Raw genomic sequence first — 17,239 nt, 5'->3', positions numbered from 1 at the left:
AGACTGAATGCCAGGATGTAAACAGGCAGCAAAGATGTGATCGAGGTGTTAAAAGTTATTTAATGAGAAAAGGCACTTTTCTTGTTATGAACTCTCCTGAAAGAGGACTGGTAATTAGGGCTGAGTCTTCTTTTAATATAAGAATGCTGTGTTCAGTTATAAGAAGCGAGGAACATGGGGGCAGTGTCATGGACATTCTTAAGAGCAAACATTCACACCACCAAAAGATATCTGAATGATTTTTTAATGCATGGCAGCAACCAGGAGTGAACACGTTTTGGCACATGGCCTTCATCAGGTAAGTGGGCAATGAAGAAAACCCTAATGAAGGCTGAGTGTTGGAGCACGTTCATTTCTGAAAAGCCACTGTGCATTGGAAAGTGGTGAAAGCCTATTATTGTAAGCACAGGCAGTTCTTATGCTTTTAAGTAGTCCCTGAAGAATTATAATTACCTGATTTACTGTGCTAAAATGACTATCATCGTATAATGTAATGTAGATTTGAGTTTTTCTCAAATTAGAAAACAGATTTTAACTTCAGAGATTATTTTTATTTCAAATATAGCATAATCTGTTTGAAGAATTCTGTGAAAAGTTGACTGTAACATGAAATAAGGCTGATTATTTCGTAACTGGGCCCTCCTATTCTGAATGCTGCTTATGTGACTTGCATGTTGCTTCCAAAAACAAATTATTGACCATGGCCAATGCTATATAATCATTCCAACATGTCTTAGAAAGACCCGACAAAGACCCCGACAGGCGATTTGACACATAGCAGCAATACTTTGCAAAAGATTTTTCTCTTTTATCTTTCAAGTCCAAAATTTTACTTTGAGCAGTTTGAAATATATGGACCCAGAGCAGGAAAAGAGGTTGACATTTTGTTGGAAACGATGAAACCCCTATGTTTTTATGCAGTTTATTCACTTTTTAAGAATATAACACGTTAAGACTCTATATAATAAAAAAGCTCATTGAAGTGACTTGTCAAGATGACTTTTTGCTGCAGCAAGATCTTAACAAGATGGCAGACATTCGCTCTTTGCCAGGCGTATTCATCACACCGGCACACCGTCAACGGGCTCATTAGCTTTGGGGGCTTTTATCTGTGCTACAGCTGAGTAATTTATTCTTCTTCCCTTGTCCAGCACCATTTGTGTTCACTGGCTTAATAATCACAACACAGCATGAATTAATCATGTTTCAGTTGGCTCTACATAAGTTAACATCGTAAATAGGTTTTGGTTTAATTACATCTTTTGTTTTTCTTTAAATAGGCCACATGAGAACTGAAGTGCAACATGTTTTGTGGATTTGTGGGACGTGCATGTTAACTGAAGGGTAACATCTCACAAGTTGGCCTTTTCAGGCACAATGATATTTGAAATGAGCAGGAGAAGTTATTTTGATTGACTGTGCGTCTACAGCGCTATTTTTTTTCCCCATGTTTTTGTTTTAAAGCAGCTAACACTGTGTGATTTTGACACAAATCAATTATAGCCTCAGTCTCTTTCCATCAGATCACTTTCCTATAATTGGAAAAATGACATGTGCCAGAAAACAATTTTTCTCAACTGGGATTTTGACAGTTAGTTTCCTCAGTTGTTTTCTGTGGCAGCAAATGTCTTTAGCTTTTGACTAAGATTGATGGACATTGCTCTACAATGTGCCTTATTGATATTGGTATTTTTCATTAATGTTAATTTTCTCATCTGCACTCTGCAGGCTTGTTGCATTCCCGTTGAAACTGGTCATTGCCGGCTTTATATACATACAGCCATTACATCTGCACTCTAGCAACAAGACCACCAGTACTTTTTTAAAGTCATTAAGAGTTTTGTTTCTCTTTCACTTTTCTCCCTCTGCCAGGACTTTGGGGATGATGGCTCGCTGTACATCACCAAAGTGACCACGACCCACATGGGCAACTATACCTGTCATGCCGACGGCTACGAGAAACTTTATCAGACCCACACTCTTCAAGTGAATGGTAAGAGGATCTGGGAACACACAAGTGTCTTTCTAATCTTGAACCTCCAGTGCTGAACTATTGTCAGCCCCTTCTGGTAGTGAGAGTAATTACACAAACACTGCCAATCCGCTTACGATGACATAGGCTCCACCAGACTGTTAGTTGCTGTAGCTTACTCTGTCACTACAGTTGCTCCCTGCTTCAACTCTGGCAAATTAATCATTGCTGGTTGACATTGCTGCCATGACATTCTTGGTGCATTGGACATTTGCTTGCTTTTAGTAATTATTTCTGCGACATAAAAGTCTTTTCCTATAGAGTCCCTCCCCAGCAGCACTGAGCAGTACTGTCTCTGTGAATAGCTGTGGATGACACTCCTTAGCAATGGAGATACTATAAATAAATGGGTGAAATATGTGACACCATACTGCTCTCAGGAAGCAGTTGTCACCATAACTATTGCTAAAGCTTATGTGTATGCGATAGGATGGAGGTGCACACCTCGGGGGACCGGCAATTGTATCAGGGTGGCCTTGGCCCCCCCTTGGCGGCACCGCTGGCCATACTAGATTATTAAACACATATATCACTCTAACCTCTGCTTTGACTGGAACTGCTTCTCTTTGGCGAGGCGTCAGGTGGTAGTGATGATGATACTCACAGCTGGGTTTCCAGGTTTTAGTCAGTCAGTCTTTCTAAGAGTCCATTTTGAAGAGCTGCTCACAGTTGTAGGTCGTTGCTTTGAGGTTAAATGATTTAATGTTGGCTGTCAGGCACATCAGCTGGTTCCATATGAAGTTGCATCACAAATATGTTAAATTCCTTTTGTTTACTTTTCATGTCCTGAAACCTCTTACCAAATGTCTGAAGCAGTTTCACACTCACCAGCATATTCAGATGTCATAGCAGGCTTTCATTCTTGCAGAAGAGGAAAATGTGTTGTCACCTCTTTTCAGTAGCAGTTGCCACAGCTTGAATTTTGCTTCAAATGACAAATGAAAGCAGAGAGCTGAGAACCTGCTGGAGCTTGTGGTTCAGCTCAATTTCACTTGCTAGCAAAACAGCAACAAGGCATTCCTTCACAAAATCACCTTCTGAATGAGGTTTTAGCTTCTTAGCTGTTAGCTCACTCACTACAAAACTTGCCTGCGTAACATTGTCTCTGTCAGAATGCAGAAAGAATATTGTTAAAACTGCTTGCTGGGCAGCCACACTCCACTGTTGAGCTTTTCCTTTGTCCAAGTCTGTTTACCCTTGCAGGTCATCTGGTTTAGCATGTTTGGAGCTTTAACGACCTTCGAGATTAGAGAGTCATCACTTCAAGCTTGTCCCCATAAACATGCCCGTGCCAGGAATGCCTTTTACTTTAACAAAAAAATAATAATTTGTCCATTTCTCTTGGAAAGCAAGATAAGAAATCAGAAATATCAAATGACAGCCTGCAGCCCCAGAAATATCAAATGACTACCTAGACACTGGCAGCAATGTATGTTAATATTAATATTATTTATTTTAAGTCCAAAAGACTGATGAATTCAAAAATGCAGTTCCTGTTCTAATGTTAGCTTGACTGGCTCCAGTAGACTTGCAGGTCATAGTGAACAGGTCATAGTACAGTCAACCACTAAATTACCAGTAGGTATAGATGCCATTGGAGAACCAGTAGATAAGCCTCGATGCCCATTTTCTATGAAGAGATATATATTCCACTTTATGCTAATTGCTTTGGGATGGTTTTGCATCTGCTGTGTGAATGCAGAAACAGAGACTGTATGGAGAGGGCAAAGGTGCAGTGGCTGGATTGAGCTTGTGTGAATGAGCAGCTTTCTCCTGAGTTGAATGCAAATTATCTCCACATCTCCATTACACTTGACAGACAGTTCATTATCATCCGTCTAAAAAAATACTCCAAGGTTAATTGCAATGATATACAAGTCTTATGATTATACAATAAGCATTGTGTTTAAGGAAACAGAGTAAATCTCATGAGACTGATTACTTTTGGTCGTAATTGATACTGAAACAGATGACCTTTTTACTGCGGCCTATGAATTTTGCTTTCTTAGTCTGGCTGAAGTCTCCACAGACCAGCTATCACCCTGCCAAGACGTCTGAGATTTTCTAAAACTCAATTAGGAAACAGCTGAAAGAGAATGATTCTGAGAAACTGGATTCAGAATGCTGTCCCTCACTCTGAGTCAACACGAGATATACAGTATTTTAGAGTTTTATTCACAAGAGCTGATGAAATTTAGACTGGAGGTGCTTTTAGAGAAGCTTTTCCCTGTGAAGTAGGCAGTGAGGTTACTGTATTGTAAGCTTATGTGGAGGATCATTCTGGAGTTTTGGGCTTTGATCCTTACTTAGACGCACAAACTGACTCATCACTCCCCATGGGTTTTACATTTTGTGTCAGCCTCTTTGTATTTTGCCTCATCTTGATGAAGGCGCTTTAATTGTATCTTTGTTTTGCACTATATTCCTCAAGATGTTCATTTTGTTGTGATTGTTAACTTCAGAATGTTGTGCCAGCTCTCGTTTTTTTTATCTATAGCTCTTTCTTTGTTGCAGTGACCCCACTTTACCCACACAAATCAATAAGGTTGCATCTAATTTGTACTGTGGCTGCAAAGTTTGTCCACTCTCCCAGTCACTTTAGCAGAAAACAAATCATTGTTTGGGGTAAATTAATGAAAGTCTTGGTTGAATCGTCAAATACACCAGCCACTTCTGCTGCTGGAAAAATAAATTTAGTCCTCCACCCTGGAAAGCTGCATTCATTTAAAAAATATAATGTGAAATAAAAGTATTTCTGAGAGGTAAGATGTAACAGTATGGGTCCTACTTGTGCCTGGCAGCATCATCTTTCACAAGGTAGCTGTGGCTGTTAGCAGTTTTTAGTGATACATAACACATAAATTACTGATGGAGTATGCATGCACAGCTGTTTGTCAATGTCATGCCATTATTTCCCTCTCACGGTTGTTTAGAGTGGTCTAATTAGACCCTTCTGAGAATTACAGCCTTCTCCTGTCCCTGTGACTCTGGCAGCGGTGGTGTTGGGGTTAACTGTTCCCAGTAGGGACTTCCAAGTGAGGGGAGGGCACACAGTTAGAGTGATTCAAAGACCTGATGTGCCCAGCAATCAAGCCTATACCCATGGGACCTTGTTAGGAAGTAATATGAGACTGCCACCATGTAAGCCTGCAAGGTTAGCTGCAGGTGGCAGGCAAAGGATGTGGTGTGCTGATCCCTGGCTACAAGACTGGCCTTCAGGACCCTGGAATGTCATATTTCTAGTGAGGAGGGGCTAGAGGTGGAGCCATTACAAGTAGATATATCCAAGTGGATAAATACTGTTTGAGCTCACCTCGATGCACAGCAGCGGCTCTGGAACCAGAATTGATCGGGGTTTGACTGTCTCTTTTTCAAGAGTTGCTGGGCTGTTGTGGGGATACTCACATGTTGGAGTTTTCCCCGGAGAGCGAGAGGGTTGCCCACATGTCTGCATCTTACAGAGGACAGCTGTGACTGTTGCTGTGCGTAGGCGGCAAAGAGGAGTTCGCTGACTTGGAGTGTCAGGGTGCAGTTCTAGAGAGTGTACGCCCAGGATCCAAAATTATCGATATCGATAAAAACTGGCCAACTTTGGCTCTTTTTCCTTATAGGTTGATCTACTCCAACAATGTGCCAACGCATACTTACAGGCTCTCTTTGTAGTTAATGTGAAATTCTCCTCTGTGGTACTGGTAATTGAGCGGGGTTGTTAGCTAGCTAGAGTAAGCGTAACTGTAGCGGAAGTGGACAACGAGGGTCGATCAAAGAATCTTGATACTGTTATTGACAATCATGCGTTTCATGCTGCCACGTGTGTCTTGAGTCGCAAATGTTTGGATAGACGGTTAATATTTTTGCTAATTCTTCTAATAAAAGTATAAAGTATAAGACATGGAACATTGAATCACAGCTGCTACTGCTGGAAATAAGGAAAAAAATACACTAGTATCAGTTCCTAAAGACATCTGTGTTTATTAAATAAACTGCTAGATTTAGCTTTGAGCAGCAGACATGCCAGTCCATTTTTTAAGTTTAACCTACATTTCTTGATAATATTGGTAATTCATCTTCACCTCTTAAAAAAAAAAAGTAATTATTTATTTTAACCCTTAATTATTAAGGGGAGTTTCACTGAGAGTAATATTCTCTTTTTCAGGAGGGCCCTGATCACATGCATGCAGTTGCACATTCACCCCTGGAAACTGCTCAGTGCAACCACTGCAGGCCACTGAGCATCTGCACATTTAAATGTCAAATCACAGGTGCAGTCATAGTGAGCATCTGTCATATTCCAGTATCTTCTCTTCGACATCTTGCTCGATAATCATTCTAGAGAAATATTAACAATATAATAACCTTGATTATATACAGTATACACTGTATATAAACACTAAATTCAGACAGTGGTTCTGTTAGAAATAATTAATATTTCACATTAAAATGACCTCCATTTTAATTTTGCTATTCTGATTCTTCGCAGTGATTATTAAATTATATATTTAACACACACAAAAAGAAGAAAAGGAGCCCGACCTGTGAACACACACACACACACACTAGATGACACTTCTTTCGAGGTAGAAAAGAAAGAGCGTGCACAAGCAGCATAGTGGCGTTCCCTGGAGATCAGATATGCTTCTTAATTCCTGTCGCAGATCTTTTTAGAATGGCACAAGTATTTTTTTATTTTATGTTTTTACTTTTGTTTTACCCTTGAAAAGTACTTTTCCAGCAGCTATGTGATGTACATGTAATGCATTGGTTTCGGGCTCTGGACCAGACTGTTGTCTGAGCTGGATTACTCCCACATCTCCCTTGGAGGCATGAGGCTCAGGTAAGAGAGTAATCACAACTCAGAGAGGAGGCTTTCATCCTGGTGTGTGTGCATTTGTCATGGTGTGTCTGTGAACGTCTGTGTGTGTACAGTACGTCATGGTGGTTTGTGAGTGGGTGTTTGTATACATGCAATAGAGAGGACATGGGATCATGTGTGATGTTTTGAGCGTGCGTTGTTCACAGGTACCTGGTCACTCCTCAAAATCCAGTGGTTAGGGCTGCTGTGTGTTTTAGTAGCAGCCACGAGTTCAATTTGATTGAAGCGTCGTAACGAGTCTGCCAGGCTTACTTGGAAATCTCCCAGTAGTGTGATGGCGAAGTGGTCTCCTGCCATGGTGTTTGTGTGTTCTTTGCTCTTGTGTGTATGTGTGTGTGTGCGCGTCCGCACGCCTGCTCATCTTCTAGAGCACCATGGCCGACGGGAGCCTTGCTGAGTGATTGACGACTGGCTGGGGAGCTTTATGATGGAGCTGTCAGCCCTGCTGTGTCGCATTCTCCTGGCAGTGGCTCTCCTGACACTCTCAGAAACACATCAGAATGCAACTTCTCTCTCATCTTGTCTGAATTGAGTTTTGAGTGGAAAAATCCCACCGACTGCCGCGATCCTTTCATTTTCACGACTGTCCAGGCAAAGGAAATGGTGATTTGCACGCAGGAATTGAGTTTACACATGCACATTGGATGAGTGTGTAAGTGAGGTATTTCCAGAAGGCAGAGAACACACTTTTCCTGTTTAGAGGGAAAAGAAGACTTTCATGGATGTCTGTAGCTAAAAAGGCTTTTAGAGAGCTGGCAGAAGATGCAGATTTACGGTGAGAGAAGGAAGAACATTTATTGACGTCTTCAAGCGAAATACTGGATGCTTTTTAAAGTGCTTTCAATAATTTCATCAATACTTTCAAGTTGTCATGTAATGTCATTAAATATTGATATGTGAGTAGAGCCACTTAAAAAAAGCCTTAAGCTTTACTTTAAAACCGTCACTGGCAGGAAGTGGAGGTGTCAGGAAGCAGCAGCTCACAAACACCAGGTGTGCCAGGTGATTACTCAATTAATGATATCACAGGCCTGAACTGAAGTTTTAACACTCATCAACACCAACAACTTCAGCTCCTTTAAACTCCTTTAGACTTTAAAAACACAAAGACAAACACTTCTAATCCTGTTTCCATGTGTCAACAATAGTAATGAACTCAATAATAATTAAAGGGTTTGTTAAAACACTCCTCTTTTCCTGCTAAATATTCTAATGTTTTGAATGACTCACCTGGTAGCATATAAATAAATCTATCCAATCAACTGGGATTAGGGGCAACGAGCTAAGCCTGCCCATCATATAAAATGACCGTTGTTTGTGGGTTGCTGTAGTTAGCAGAGCAGTCTCATTGTAGGTCAGAATATTTGCAAAAGAATGTGGTTGTCTAATTTATCTGTTCCTGATCTCACAACATGGGTGAGGCAGCTGTTGGAATTTTCATGCCACTTCTGATTAGCTGCGTTTCCATTGCCCCAAGAAAATCCTAAATATCGCAATAAAAAAACGGTAATGGAAACACCTGCATTTCGAAAATCCTCTCAAATATCACAAAAACATTTTTACGCTCTCATGAGGTGGTTTTTCAGCCGTGTCGATATTTAGGTGTATCGCAAAAGTGTAATGGAAACACTTTTTTCGAATTTACACGTCTCCGAGGTCAGCGGACTCCCCGTTTCGGGCCGGCCGCATGCAGTCAGATATAACGTCTTGTCCATTTTGTATGTTTTCTTGATCTCAATAAGTAGCAGACAAAAACACTACAGCTGTTCCAGCTGTCATGCTGGCTGATCTGTTAAAGACAATGTGACAGCTGTGATCTCGTCCTGTGTGCACTTCGCAAAATCTAATCATTCCGTTTTCATTAATCGTGAGATGAACTTGTGATGAGTGTGTGCACCTCAGCTATGTGGGAAACATTAACTTTAATATTTACACATAATTGCTGATAGAAAATATGTTCCAAGGACACTTCACAGTCCTGTATTCTGCAGCTGCTCCGCCGACGCGAGCTGACGCTGTCAGAGCGAGCCTTGCATTATAACAAAGTGATAAATAAAATCAGGCCATTAAAATCAGTGATCACTCTAAGTCAACAGATCATTTCTTTATTTCACCTTCAGCATGCGCTTTTTAATTATAGGGCTTTGTGTTACGTTTTACCAACGCACAGCCCGCACACACATCTCGCGGGACGTCCGAGAACTTACGAGAATTTCGGCTGGTTCGCAAAACACTGTTCAATGGAAACACCTGCAAGTCGCATTCGAACTTTGCCGAAATTTCAGAAATATCGCTTTTATTTTGCGAACAACTGTAATGGAAACGCAGCTATTGATAAAATCTGAATGATTTCATTTTAATCCCTCTCCTACTTAAACCCACCCACCTATTCCATATCGCTCACAAATCTGAATGATGACTGAAGGTAAAGACGCTCTGACTTCTGACCTTCACCTGAACTTTAACTTTATCGTCGCAAATTTAAACATAAGTTTAGGCCTATGACAGTATGGGACTAATTGATGCACTTGATCAATCTGTCTCCTGATGTTAAATGTTCTCATGTGTCTTAAATATCATAGTGTCATACCTGCATGCACTCGTATTAGTCACAACATTTTGTGTTGTATCACTAATTTTAGTCATTTTATTTTAATAGTTTCACCGATCAATATAGGGCAGAATGATTTCCACGCTGCAGAAAATAATGATCGAATCGCAGATTTTGATAATAAAAACGGAATCAAGTGTAAAACACAGAATATCACAGAAATGACCAAGATGTGGCCACAATCTATAAAAATCTAAGTTTTCCCTCCCATTATAATCATTATTTGAATGCTTTCTTATTTTGAATGTTTTATTATTGCAATGTTGAAAGGTTATTAATTTACGAATTTACCACCTGATTAGACACTTTTTCTGATGACAAAATGTGCTTAAATCTCATAACAAAGAAATTAAGAAAAATTAAAATGTAAAAACACAGAATTTGGGAAAAAATTGATTGGAATTTGGAAAAGATCAAAACAGATTTCTTAGAGCTCTGTTAATGTAGGTCAGTAGCAAACAGTACTTATTCTAAACTTAAAACAATCAGCCCAATAATGAATTAGAATTAGTTTTAAACATAATAAAATACATTATTAAGTATAACTCCATGTTTTGTCTAATGCAATAAATTTAAACATTTGCAGTCATCCAAACGTCTTCTGAATCTTCTCATTAAATAGATTTTCACTATTGGCTTACTAGGTCACTAGGTCAATTCTTTCACAATCCTTTCATTCTACCTTAGAGGGAATTAAATAATTTACAACACTTTATTAACCTCTATCTGTGAGTTGGAACTGCAACAGCATGAATAGATGTCTACAGCAGTGCATGATGTACTTGCTCTCCCACACTCACGGTCACATGGAATTCACTGGCATGAGCTTTTTCTCAAATAATGGGACTTTAACTAAGGGATGACCTTTATTGAGCTTCATGAGCATCCAGGGGGGATTTCAGCTACACTGATAGAACGGGGCTCCTTCTACACAAGTCTCTAACAACCCCCCCACTCCTCCCGTCTCCTGAGTAACAGTGGTGGCCAGTAACTGATAGACAGCAGTCACTTTTTCACAGTAGAGATAAGTTAGTTAGATATTCAGAGCGGATATCTGACGGAAAAATCTATAAGAGCTAATACAATGCAAACTGTGGTTCCACAGCTTCTCAGCTTAAGAATGAGGTGAGAAGTGAAGAGCTCCATTGTTCAACAGCAATTACGAAAGGCAGAAATTCGACACTTAGTGAAGATAGCATTTCTTCATTGATGTTTATCAACAATGATATTCTCCTCCCACCAAAAATAATTGTGTGTTAGTGTTCTCACACCGTACCTTATTGTCCCTTTCATAAGTCAGTCTTTTCAAAATCAATTTATTTATTTATTTATTTATTTTCTAAATACACATAATTTCCATACTCTTTAGAAATTGAGAAAGCAATCTAAATCAGACTAGTCAATACTGTGTGATGTGTCTGACTTGCCATTGGTATTTTCATTTGACAGGAAAGCTGTGGTTCTGATATGCTGACTTTGGAGATATCTGTAAATTGACTGCTTACAACCTTTATAGTGGTGTCCATCTCATCCACATGTGTCAACATTTGTCTCTTGCTATTTTTCATTAATCTAGCTAGCTAGCTATGTGAGAAGATGATGTTAGTAACATTGCTGATGCTGCCAGTTTAGCTCTGAGTGGTCAATAGCTCCTTTAATCATGGGAAACAGAGAACAACAGACCTTTTGGAATCACTGATTCTCTGGCATCTGTCCATCTGTGGATATATTCCCAAAATCCATACCAAATGATCGAGAGCATTTAAATTTGCCACCTTCAGATGAAACATTAAAGGATAACTTTCGTTTTTTACAACCTGGACCTTATTTGTAGCATTAAATACGCCCATTTACTCACCCAGACAACTTTGGTGGTATTTGGAGTCGTTTTGAAGAAATTAGCCCCAGAGGAGCGGCGCGTATATCCGTATAATGCGAGTACTCGGGGCACCCATGCGCAGCCTCTATATAACGCATAATCTGCGGCGAAACTCGTTCATATTCCCCTCTGAGCCCGTGGTGGCATGTTATCAATATCCAGCGTCTCTAGGCAACTACCTCTGACGTGGATGATGTCATTTTCGAACGCCGCGCACTGCGGGCAGCCTGCCACAACACGGCTAACTCTGCGGCGGTCGGCTATTTTAGCTGTTGCGACTGTTATTTTTTTCAAAATGGGTGAATTTGGGTGAATTGCTGAGGTGGTGGACGGTGACTTTGTTTACGATGGACGTCCTTACTGTTTTGTACACGGACGAGGAGCTCGTTGAAAGGAGGATGTGGAGGCAGAGAGAGGAACAGCTGGCCAAGCAACAACAAACAGCTGCGCGTCCACGAGTAGACGGTAACTGGTGGTGTTCTTGTGGACAATGTTCATCGATGACAACAGAGGAGGAATGCCTCTGTTGCTCAGAGTGGGACTTGCGGCCAGTTTTTGATTTTGTGTCCCAAAAGTGAACCAGAAGACCGCCGCAGAGCCAGCTGTGTTGTGCGTTTCGGAAATGACATCATCCACGTCAGAGGTAGTTGCCTAGAGACGCTGGATGTTGATAACATGCCACCATGGGCTCAGAAGGGAATAGCACCAGCATATCATAACAAAATATTGGAATATGAACGAGTTTCGCAGCAGATTATGCGTTATATAGAGGCTGCGCATGGATGCCCCGAGTACTCGCATTATACGGATATACGTGCCGCTCCTCTGGGGCTAATTTCTTCAAAACGACTCCAAATGCCACCAAAGTTGTCTTGGTGAGTAAATGGGCGTATTTAATGCTACAAATAAGGTCCAGGTTGTAAAAAACGAAAGTTATCCTTTAATGTATTCAGCATTATTCTTTTGAAAAATCAACTCAGACATTCTTTCTTGCTCTGTCCTCATAAAAATATTTAAACTATGTTTCCTAATGTAGTTAGTTGTGTAATTATAGCATGCTGAAATAGGGTGACTACCTGCCTGGAAACCTCACTTAGATGTTTGAGGAAACTAGGCTGGGTTATTAAGGTTTTGGCAGACAATCTGCCCCTCCCATCACAGATGTTTGGTTGAAATAGGTCCATGAAATCTACAGGGGTCTCGGCTTCAGCTTCCGCCCTGCCTCAGCCAACCTCTATTCACTAGTTTACACCCCTGATCAGACCTGCACTTGCCGACTCTGAAATGACACCTCCACACAATAACCTGTTTCCTGTAGTGGTCTTCTCAACTGTGATTGGCTCATAGGCTCACAGCTTCAGCACAAAGAACCAGCCAATCTGTTTTCTCAAGTCACATGTGCAATTTGCCACAAAAATGTGTGAGATAAGATGTAAGCTTGACATCATTCTATCCATTTTCTGTGGCTCTGAAAAGCATCAGAAGTCATTTCTATAATACTGTATTAGCTGTAAACAAAAGAAAATCCTCATCACTACAAGCTAGGTCACTATGCTGTCTCCCATTGAAGGTTATTTGGCATCTTTTAAATCACACAAATATAAATATTTGAAAAAGAAATAAACCCTTTTTTTATTATTTTAACTCTAATTGTTGAGGTAATCAAGACACTAATATGACTGTAGCCTACAGGTATTTCTAATTCCTTTTTACCATCTCAGAGCATTAACTGGTAGATTAATGTATAAAATGTTAGATGGCTTTCTTCAACTGTAGTTGCTGCAAAACCATCTCATTAGATTGAGATCAACACTGGACATATCACCGTGTGCACAGCAGGAAGAATGCATTTACTCTGCTTTACATTCTTTTATATACTGTACTGTATGTAAGTGCTGAAACTTTTTGCTCAGGTGAAGTGTCTGTCCCTGACAAGATTCCACTGTTACTGACCGCTGTGGCAGTAATACTGTTTTTGAATGAAAAGGCTAGTGGATCTAATTTGATTTAATTCCAACACAATAATTAACGCAGAAATCTGAAATTGCCTGAGAGGTTTTCTAAATGAGGTGCTCAAGGGAACTTGGCCCATCCATGCTCACACTATACAACTGTTGATTAATAGATTGTTGTGGTTTTGGATTAGCAACAAAGGCACTGTACATGCCATGTGTGCTGTAACCCCTGAAATCTCCCCCCAACACACATTGCTCTTGCTCTTTATTACACAGTAAGAAGTTTCATCTGATCATATGTGTTCAACTTAAATAGTGCTGTTAACTTGCCATAAAAAAGTATCTACAATACTGGGATTACTTCAATTTATTCAAAACTGTGCATAATTTTCTTCTTCAGCCCGAGAGAAGGGGTGTGTTGACTATTTGCCTTGCCTTTGTAATTAGTACATTTACATGCACTCTAATATTCTAGTGTGGAGATTTTAAGTTAACATGGAGTAACCTAATTATCTTTAAGAAGCTTTAAGAAGCTTGAACCAGCAAATGTTTGGCATTTTCACTTGAAAAGTAACTTAGATAATTAATCAATTATCAAAACAGCTGCCAGTTTCCAAATGATCGTCTAGTCAGCTCTAATCCTCTTTATTACCAGTATAAGACTTTCAATTTCATTCTGTTGTGTTGAACTTTTTTTTTGTCTTGTTTTACCAAGTACATAATTGGAGTTGAGCTGAAGACTCACCTGCAGAGAATGTATTAGAAACATGGACATGCCTCACGTAGACAGCAGGATCTCATCGTTGTGGGTGAAAGATGCACAACTCACAAAATCTACATGTTGCTTTTAAGCATATACATTTAGAAATACTTAAAATCACTGCTCTTATTGTATGAAGACTGATGTACAGATGCAGCTATGGATTAAAACAACAACAGACACGGCAGTCACAAAGGTACTGACAGTAAACACACGGATAATAAAACCAGTGAAGACAAGCTGCACACGCACAAAGAAATGGGGCCAGAGCATTTGTATGCTTGTATGGACATGTGTGAGCATGTTAAGTGTGAGTAATAATCTTCACTCAAAAGAGCGTATAAAATAATTTGTCTCCATGGATTCTATTCAGTCAGCCTTTTGATACTACTGAGGGGCATCAGTGTAACTCGAGTGTCTCTGTGACTGTAATTGCTAAAGTAACCTGGGTGCCGTAAGAGCCCCCGATGGCTCATTGCGGATGACGTGTTGGCATTCAGGTTGACGTGAGCTCCGATGCCCGGGAGTGCCGTGGTTACCAGATGGCCGTGGCAACAATCTTCAGTCCTTTCACTCACCTGGCTGAGTGAAGACTTCCTCTATCTCAGTGCCCACAGGAAACGGTCTCTACAGCGCGTCTGCCTTCTTTGCTTCTGCCAAGACTCTCGCTTCCATCCTCTGCTCATGTCTCTGAAGTCTGTTTCAGAAAGGAGAAAAAAAGAGGACACTGATTTGGGCCACAGAGGCTATGAGGAATTGCTCAAAACAAGATGACAAGATAGAGAAATTTGATGTCCCTACTTAAACTGCTGCCAGGTTGTCATCCTTATATGTGACGGGCAGTTGTGGAATGAGTCATGCTGCTCTTTTATGGTCACTCTGAAAACAGTTCACTGCCACTGTCCAAGTTTCAGTCACCATTTCTGTGGGAGAGTGTCCTCAGATATACTACTATCCTTTTGAAAGGTTTTATCATTGTTATGCTGTTCAGAGAAGACTTCTTGCTTTTAAAGGATTATTCAAATTCAGCCTTTTGATATTTTCCGTGTTTTGTGGAGCAAGACTCTAACAAGTTAGCCCTCGGGTGTAGAGCAAAACTTGTGGCATATTCTCAGCCAATGCATAAATGCATATTAATAATATATTTGTGTGTTTTATTGATTTATGTTGATTTATGATTCTTGGAAGTACAGTATGTAGGAGAGTTTTTTGTTTGTTTGTTTTTGCTTCAGGGTAGAGTAAAGAAGGGAAACTCAGCATGACAGTGGCACAATGTGCAGCAATGTGTAAAGTCAGCTTTTGGAACAGTTTGTAGATGAGAGCGACATTTAGTTCATTCCTTTTACTTCTTCACACATTTTGTTTTCTCTGCTTCTATCCTCTCATCTCCTTCCTGACAAAAGGTTACATAAAATCAATGGCAAGCAAGCAAAATCAATAATGTCCGAACAGAGGTCCTCTCCTTATTTATCTATCTGATTTGTTTGGCTTCACAAACCACGTTAACCTTATCTAAAGGCATTCAGCAATTCTGAAAATACACTTGATCCTATTGATAGTGTAAGCTAATGCCAAACCATAGGTTCAGGACTTGGCATCTTCTTTCAAACTCCTTGTCAATAAGATTGCCTTCACTCCTCAAGTGGCATTAATGTAAACAACATTGTGGGATGCACTTTGTTTTTTTTATTATTATTTCTCTGTCTCAACTGGCTCCCTCTGCTTCTTTCCTCCTTATTCCAGTTCCTCCAGTCATCCGAGTGTACCCAGAGAGCCAAGCGAGGGAGCCGGGCGTCACTGCCAGCCTGCGCTGCCACGCTGAGGGTATTCCCAGTCCTCAGTTGGCATGGCTGAAGAATGGCATGGACATCACAACCAAGCTGTCCAAACAGCTCACCCTGCAAGGTACAGAGGAGTCAAGAGTTACCTGCTCTCTGCATGTACACATGCATATTTTCACTTCTGCTACTACTACTCCCATTATTATTTTTACAACAGCTGTTACTATCACCCTTTACTGCTATAGTTGCTCCTACAATTGCTGCTACTCCCACTAAAAATAAATGTCAATGTTGTTGCTGTATGACCATGACTACTGTAAATCTTAGTCATACTGCTACTGCTAATAATAATTAACTTTATGTGTAAAGCAGGGCTGGGCAATACAACCGAGTATCTGTACTGTATCAAGATAAATGGTCAGATATACAACAGTAAATTCAACCGTTTATCCATCGATGCATGCATTTCCTTTCTCATGCTATCCGACTTCTGATATGTTTGTCCTGCCCAATTACTTCATAAGCAGTGAAAGATGTTGTGAGCTTATTGGTGGCTTGAAGTTCTGGTTGGTTGTTGTGGCTATTTTTGGTTTAAGTATGTTAGCTGAAAATTGCATTATGATAAAACTTAAGTCATCAAGAGCTTCATAATGTCTGTAGTTTGATAAATTTGGGTTATTTTCCAGCTCCAGTAATCATAATCTGGGGCAAAGTTTTAACGTTTCTTCTAGTTCTTTCAATTAACCCTTAAAGCCAAGTGCTTTTCCTTTGAGGTTGCACACAAAACCACTAAATCATGAACCTGTCCCAGTGCTCACACAAACCCACTTTTGCCATATTCTTACTTTGAACTCCTACCTTTTTGAATTCTCCCGGAAACAAACCCCTTACCTTCCCTCCTAACATATAAGAGAACTGTTACACAACACAGTAATGGTAGCAGAGGATGGTAGCGTGGAAGTCGCCTTTTATCTCTTTCTGGAAGGCAAACTGTCTTTTTTTGTCTGTTCTCTCTGTTGTTCCTCAAAGCTAATGGAAGCGAGGTTCACATTAGCAATGTGCACTTTGAAGACACTGGTGCCTATACCTGCATCGCCAAAAATGAGGCTGGCGTGGACGAGGACATCTCTTCGCTATTTGTGGAGGACTCTGCGCGCAAAACTTGTATGTATAAGTCATGACGTCCGTCTCTGTTTTTATTTAAGGCATAATGGAGCCATGCAAATGGAGCTCTCAATAATTTATCCTTGCAGGTCTTAATAGTGTCTGCCCTGTGATGCATTGATGCTCCAGTAATGGTGATACTATCTATACTCTCCTTGTCTCCTAGTCTGGAAGCAGGAACTGT

At 40.3% G+C, this 17,239-nt stretch overlaps 1 protein-coding gene across 1 annotated transcript in view; it reads left to right on the top strand.

Annotated features, from left to right (window-relative positions):
* The window catches only part of fstl5 (follistatin-like 5), a 163,779-nt gene that overhangs the window by 108,555 nt on the left and 37,985 nt on the right, over positions 1 to 17,239 (top strand). The window contains exons 8-10 of the mRNA XM_041944045.1: positions 1,873 to 1,993; positions 15,854 to 16,015; positions 16,921 to 17,055. Of these exons, the coding sequence (XP_041799979.1) occupies positions 1,873 to 1,993; positions 15,854 to 16,015; positions 16,921 to 17,055 (418 nt within the window). The remainder of the gene's footprint in view (positions 1 to 1,872; positions 1,994 to 15,853; positions 16,016 to 16,920; positions 17,056 to 17,239) is intronic.

Source organism: Chelmon rostratus, chromosome 9 (assembly GCF_017976325.1).
Source record: "Chelmon rostratus isolate fCheRos1 chromosome 9, fCheRos1.pri, whole genome shotgun sequence".
Taxonomy (NCBI): domain Eukaryota; kingdom Metazoa; phylum Chordata; class Actinopteri; order Chaetodontiformes; family Chaetodontidae; genus Chelmon; species Chelmon rostratus.
The sequence above is the reverse complement of the archived record's forward strand: the minus strand, read 5'-3'. Positions and strand labels throughout refer to the sequence as shown.